The sequence below is a fragment of the Triturus cristatus genome, chromosome 3_1 (genome assembly GCF_964204655.1).
Source record: "Triturus cristatus chromosome 3_1, aTriCri1.1, whole genome shotgun sequence".
Lineage (NCBI taxonomy): Eukaryota > Metazoa > Chordata > Amphibia > Caudata > Salamandridae > Triturus > Triturus cristatus.
This window is the reverse complement of record NC_140583.1, coordinates 470025216-470032255: the sequence shown is the minus strand read 5'-3', so window position 1 is coordinate 470032255 and position 7040 is coordinate 470025216. Positions and strand designations below refer to the sequence as shown.

General features: G+C 39.6%; 1 protein-coding gene across 2 annotated transcripts in view; it reads right to left on the bottom strand.

Moving 5' to 3' along the window:
- Window positions 1-913: 913 nt before the first annotated feature.
- ADAMTSL3 (ADAMTS like 3) overlaps window positions 914-7040 on the bottom strand; it is a 2432792-nt gene continuing 2426665 nt past the window's right edge. The window contains exon 31 of one of the 2 annotated variants that reach the window (XM_085644288.1): window positions 914-4555. In XM_085644288.1, the coding sequence (XP_085500414.1) occupies window positions 4446-4555 (110 nt within the window). In that variant the 3' untranslated portion in view covers window positions 914-4445. The remainder of the gene's footprint in view (window positions 4556-7040) is intronic. The other variant, XM_085644289.1, reaches the window with a different exon arrangement.

Sequence of the window (7040 nt, the reverse complement as noted above, 5' to 3'; positions counted from 1 at the left end):
AAAAAAACAAGCATTTGCAATGCAATAGGACTCGCATTTACGCGAGACCTATTCCATTGCAAACGACAAGGCACGGGTGGGGGAGGGGGATGGTCTGAGAAGGCATCAGACTGCGGGAGGAGGGGCATGGGAAGGCAAGTAATCTGTGCAGTAAAGGGGCCAGTAGCCATGGAAGGACACAAATGATGACATGGCCGTCATAAGGAGGGACTAACAAGCCTACAACCCATCAGAAGGCAGCATTTAAGACACAAGCCAATGAAAATGATGGGCGGAGAGTGGGCAGAGCTTCCACATAGCTTCCTCGCTATACTGAATACTGCATGCCTCGCAAAGCGAGCAACACATGCGCTGTAACGCTAGGCTCGACCTAAAAAACGGCCCCCACCTGCTACAGCCAGTCCGGCCCTGAGTGAAGGGGATCAGGGGGTGCAGCTGCCTCAAGTTTGCATGGCATTTATGACTTACTCTTTACTTCACATGCCTCAGTCTTTGACTCCTTACAGGTATAGAGGGGGAGCAATAATCATTAACAGATCTCGAATTATAGGTAATATGTCTTTAACGCCTGGGTAGGAATACAATAGCAATAGGCTGCTGAAAGTTTAAAGGTGTCAATACACTAACAATGCAAATAACTGTATCCTGTAATGTAAACTTCTGAGTGAGACTCCAACGTCTCAATAAAAGAATGCCATTGGAAAATGCAACGGAAACGTCATAGCGTGGTTTATTATTGCAGAAATACTGAAACTGATTTATGAAAGACAACAAATTAAACATCTAATTTCTCTGTCGAGAAGCAGTAGAGGTTACACACAAATGTCATGTCAATTCCCTCAAACAATGAAACGTTTCTGCCGCCAGATCGCATGCTTTCGGAATTAGAGAACAATTAACATAACACAAGTGCTAAATATTGCCATTATTTTTTATTAAATACAAAGGAAGAAAACAAGAAGCTATTTATGGTAATAAGAAAATATATGCCCCGAAATCTTTATTACACACTGTACAAAACAAAATATTGCACTTTTTTCAGACCACAATTATGTACAAACATATTTTTACAAACATTTCCATTTAACTTAAAAATCTCTTAAAATAATCAAAACCCTATATTGATTCGACAGCTAAAGATAAATTCCTAAACCCTCCAACAGTCACAGCCATTTTTACGTCTCAGACTCGACGTGGCCATAAAGCATTTAAAGGACAGCAAACAATACGAAAGTTAACTTGTAATGGTTAGTTGTGTCACTGTAAAGGCCCTAGTATTGGAAGGTGCCATTTATAAAGTTTGCTGTACGTTTTAAAGCAAAACTATTGGCTTTCTCTCCCGTACTATTATCCATTGCACAAGACGAGAAATGTAAATTTAAGTTGGTTTTCTGTTATCGTCAAGATAATCAATCACCATTTGTCCTGAATCGAAATTGCATTTATTGACCATAATCGATCATTTTACTTGCTGGGTACCAATCTCCATAATCAGCCTTGTGTGCCTGGCTTGTAATCTTGAAGCATATTTTTCTAAGCTGTGTATCCTTATTCCTTCGGATTTCATCTGAAATACTTGCACCCCTCATCACTTAGTGTTCGTTAGCCAGAATGAAAAGACTGAGTGCAGGAGCAGACTGAGTGAGACTGAGACGGAGTATCTTTTTTGCGGCATTCTTGAATCGATGGACGCAGCAGGTTCTGATAGGCTGAACCTTGGGCATAGTTTACTTAGGTAGTAGTCAGAATGTAATATTTTGAACACTGACATATGTGTCTGAAGTAGCAACGGATTTCATACACACACTTTTTTAAAAAGCTTTTTTTCATAATTTAGAACGGTTGCACAGGCTTGTTTTTAGTTTATGAGAACCAATCATGCAATACCAAGTTTCTTGGGGGAAAATATCTGCACAAATTAATTTCATTGCAAAAATTTACAACAAAAATATTTATGGGAATTTATTTATGCAGAACCTTTTAGAAAAGGTGATGCGCTTCACACCTTGTAAAGATGCAGTCAGTCACTTTTGCAAGCCCTCACTGGCACATTATAAATATTTTCGAAATTCTCTATTTGTAGATTGTTATATTAAACAAATTAACGTGTGTACATTTTAGAGTGATGTTAAATATCTCAGAATTAAAATAAATTCAGTGATTGACAGCAATTTAGCGCTGATGAAATTCTGGAACTGATGGTTTTAGAATACGTAATGCACAGAATTCTGACAAGATCACTGCACTCGAAATTCCATTTTTTTTTTACACCAAACTCTCCCAAGCGATTCCCAAGGCACTCCAGCAACTACATTTCAGGTTTACAGTTGTTTGCGAATGCACAGGATATGATTCCAAGTGAAAGTGATAAATAACTCCTTTTCTGATGTCATGCTATGCACTGCTTAAAAGTGCGTGCTTGTTTGTGAACACTAAAGAAATTAGCAAGACATCCAGGGCCTGACTCACAAAACTCAGGGATGAAGTACAGCCTGTCTATGGTATGCCTATCCATCTTTATAATTTACACCTCTTTACCTAATCCACAAAGTGTTCTATTTTACATATTCATAATTTACACAACTCACCCTAAATGTGAGTTGCCTATACCTTCCACAGAGTAGGTGGTATGTGGTTTAGAAAGTGTGACCTTTTAATCAAACCACTTGGTCATCTCATTTGCAGGGCCTGATTTAGATCTCCGCGGACGGGTTACTCCACCACAGTGGTGACGGATATCCTGTCTGCCCACATCTAAATCCCATAGGATAGGCTGGGATCTATATTTCTGCTGCAGTGGCGTAGCTAGAGGAGGGGTTGTTCGTCCCGGGGCAGCACTGTTTTGGAGTGGCAAAGGTAAGCAAGTCGCGTCTGTCGACTACCACCATTTCCCTGCCCCCTGAGAACAAGTCATCTGTTGGCCCTTAGAACCCCCGGTAACAAGTCGTCCGTCGGCCGCCACCCCGCTCTTACCTGCACCAGGCTGCAAACATACGGTCCGCCCCGGGTGGCAGTGGGTCTAGCTACGCCACTGTTTGGCGGACAGGCTATCCATCACCGTTGTGACAAGTAAGCCGTTGCCGAGACCTAAATCATGCCCTAAGTAATTTCTCCTGACATCTTTCCTACTTTTATTGCCGCTTGCTGGAAGTAAAGTAATTGGTGTCGATTTCCACACTTTTAGCAGAACTTATGTATAAAAAGTAAATTGTGAGACATGTTTATAACTATAGACCGACTGCGCTTTTCAATGTGGTTTCCCTGATCACTCTTATTCTAGTCCTAGGAATACCCACTGGTTCAAACTGCGACTACATTCAAAAATATTTGAAAGGGTGCTATTTGCACACGAGTAAGTTAACCATTTTCCAGTAGTAATCCAGACTAACATCTGGAAAAATCCTCCCTTTATCAGGCCGTGGCTATATGCTTTTAAATCTTTTATAAGAGCCTCTTTGTTAATTTTACAACTTAGATGTTCCAGGTGTTGCATTTGACTTACATATTAACCCAGTATTATTCTTGTATTTTGTTAATTTATAAAACACCTGCAGTCTAGTGCCTGCACCAATCAGAGTAACAGGGGTACAAGGTGGGAAGTGCATACAATTGTTTTCATTTCAACATCTGTAACAAATGATTCCAGCTAGAAAAGCAAGCCTCGCGTCTAATGTTCAAACTATAGGGGCGGCAATTATGTCACACTGGTGAAATGGTTGGTACATAGAATGTTTCAAAAATGCATTTACCGGAAGGCTGAAACCTGTATACCATAGAACCCTAAAATGTTGCGCTTTCTCTCTCTCTCTCTATATATATATATATATATGTATTGGAGTGCCATTAAATATATATATATCTATCTGTATCTCACTGACTGCAAATCTTTATCACATTTGTCGTGTTAGGCACTCCATCAATCAAAGAAAAGGAAAGTGGTAATTTCCATGAGATACAGTATATAAGAGTCAAACACAGTTTCAACAGATGGCAGCAGTGCATGCTGCTAACTTTAAAAGATGTCATTAAGGCACTGCATGGTGCCCTACATTTGAAAAATGCACTTCATAATTTATGACATTCTGGAGATGAAATGCTATGAAATAATTTTCTACAAGGGCATTGCAAAAATGCCTAAATCATTTAAAATTCTCTCAGATAATATACACAATAAATGGTTCCAGGAACAAAATATGTCCATATCAATGGGTAATGTTGTGTTCATCTGTTGCAGGTTGACACCAAAGGTCAAATTCTACATAGCAGTTTCTGTCGCAGTGCACCAGCCCCGGCCCATCACACCTGCACAGCACAGCACAGAGCGGGCTTGTGTGAACACTGTAAGCCAAACCCGATTATGCTGATTTTGACCTGTAGTGTTAGAGTCTTGATCACTATTTACATATTTTCAACATGGAGGTTGCAATGTCCTCTTCACTGGAGAGTTAGGCTTCCCTGCATGACTCGCAGCACCTTTGTTTGTAGATGTCTAGCAAGCATAGCTTCAGCTGTTTGACGAATGTACAGTAGTGGGTGGTGTCCTTGCATTCTCCTGCTGAAACAAATACAATGGCATTTAAATATATGGTTGAAAATATTTGCCAAGAGATTATAGAAAAATTAAACCCAATAGTAGAAACAAAACCAAGCAATTCAATTAGATAATTGTTGAACATTTCACAGATATCACCCAACCAAGATAATATATAGATATCCGGAACAAATGTAATGAATGAAGGAGTGCATTGTTGTCTATTTCAAGTGGCCATTTTGGAGCATTAAAGGTATTGTATCAGGAGAAAAGGTGTATCAAAATGTATCCATGTCATTGAAGCCACTAGGCGTTCAATACTCAATTGAGGTGCAAATCCCATGATCCAAGTGGCTGCTTAGTGAGCCCTGACTGAAGCGATACAAAATGATTAATTATTTCAATATTACTTTTTAGCAAAGATATTCCAAGAAGGATATTAGAACGCTTTACGAAGAACTATATTAAGAAAATACAATCAAGGTACAAGATAAACACATTTTAGAACCTAAATATAAATTAGAAAACATTTAGAAGATAAGAGCACGTTAGGAATGGCAGATACTGACAGATAAACAAGTGTAATGCAGCTTTTAGGCCTTGAGGTAGCGAGCCAAATAAACGAAATTCGCAATGTTCCGCATAGAATGAAATCACAAAGAGTAGCACGCTTCAGTTTAAGAGAGGGTGCAGGAATTCATTAGGTGAATAATAGTTTCAGCAATATGGGGTTTCTTTTCAGTCAGATTCTGAAAGAGGCAAAGGAAGTGCTGCGTCTGACATTTAAAGGAATGTCATTTTATATCTATAATGCAATACCGGATATGCATCATTTAATATGTATGGCAAGCTATGAAATGGGTGACATTAATGGAAGGGTATTCAGTGACAGATAGGAAGCAGTGGACAAGTCACTTGCGACCAAGGTACCAGTGTTCATAATCACAAAAGTTCCAAGTAGCAGGAAGAAGGCAGGAGGCCTGAGAAGCCTTGAGTGCCCCTCACTGAATGTCCCATGAGCAGGATGAATGTCCCAGGTGTGACTAGGAGGCCTTTGTTTGTTCACAATGTAAACTAGAGGCAGGGGTGCGAGAGAGTAGGTATCCTACACAACTCGGAAATAGAAACATGTTTAGGTTCAGCCTCGGCAGTGCATGTGCTGTCTCTTCGAGGCATGTTGTATTCACTCTGTGGGCTTACAGCCTGCTTATTGCCTTTTTAATTGTTCCTTCGGTTGTCTTTCAAAAATGCTTGCTTTCTTTTTTCTGCCCTCCCATGTGTTTTAACTACATCTTTTATGTTTACATAATTTATTTGGTAAAAAAACTGCCAGAGCAACATCAAGCACTTTATATGAAGAATTGGAAAAGGGTGGTTTGGCGCTTCCCAATCTAAAGGATTATTATTTTGCACAATATGTGTCCAGATTCAATGCAAAACTCAGAGAAGGCAATATTTTTAAGAACGATTTTATGCAGCAGATCCTTAAGGAGTACAATATACGTGACGTGTTAAAATTAACAAAGTCACCTAAAAATGTCCGCTACAAATGCCTGAGGTGGTTTTTTAGGAAGAGCTTGATCCCTTTAGGAGAAATGCTATCCCCCAAATTAATGCCATTACTACTTTGTCAGAATTAGTTAAATAGTCCCCGATATAGTGCAAAAATGGGAGAGAGCTGGTTTTAAGAAGGTAGCAGACATTTTGAGTTGAGAGAGGTGTATAAATCTGCCGGAAGTCAGTGAACTTGTTCAAGGTGATTTCCTGCACCTTGTCTCCTTCAGGATATTGATTAGCATATTCAACAATTTAAAGTCTGGGCAGATTTGAGGCAGCCAAAAGGTGGTAACAGCATTAGTAGAAGATTCTGATTATAAGCAACAGGGGGAAAGGAAAGGTTTGCTCACCTCCATGAAGTGCCCTGATCTTTGCTAAAAAGCCTTTATAGAATAGGGAAAGTATGAAGAGGTTGGAATTAACGAAAAATAATGTGGTATGAAATTAGTACAATAAAATGTATGGTTCTGAGAGGAGCCAAATGGTGCAGAATGTTATTCTTTAGTAAGTGGCTTCTCCAGGGAACTCTGCAATTTCTTGCACAAGATAATCCCAGGTGGTCTAGTTACTGCTTTCAATTCAATTCGGCGGCTGCCGCAAATTGGTCACAAATAATTGGGCTGTGTGTCCCTGTTCAAGAATTTTGGAAAGAAATATTTCAGTATTTGGTGAAGGCCTGGTAGACAAAATTAGCTTCCAGTATTTGGTGAATTGTTTTGGTGTATGATCCTACTACTCGATTACCTCCCAAATTGGAAATATTTCTATATGCTGCAATGACAGTGGCCATATCCTTATTACTTCAAATGTGGCGTACACAGTTGATCCCCACAAAATGGGAATGGGTGTTTAAAATGAAGCAACTCAGAAATAATGAATGGCTGTCTGCACTGCGTTGTGGGGGGACTAGGAAATTTGCTAAATTGTGGGGTCCGTTCATGGAAGAAACCTC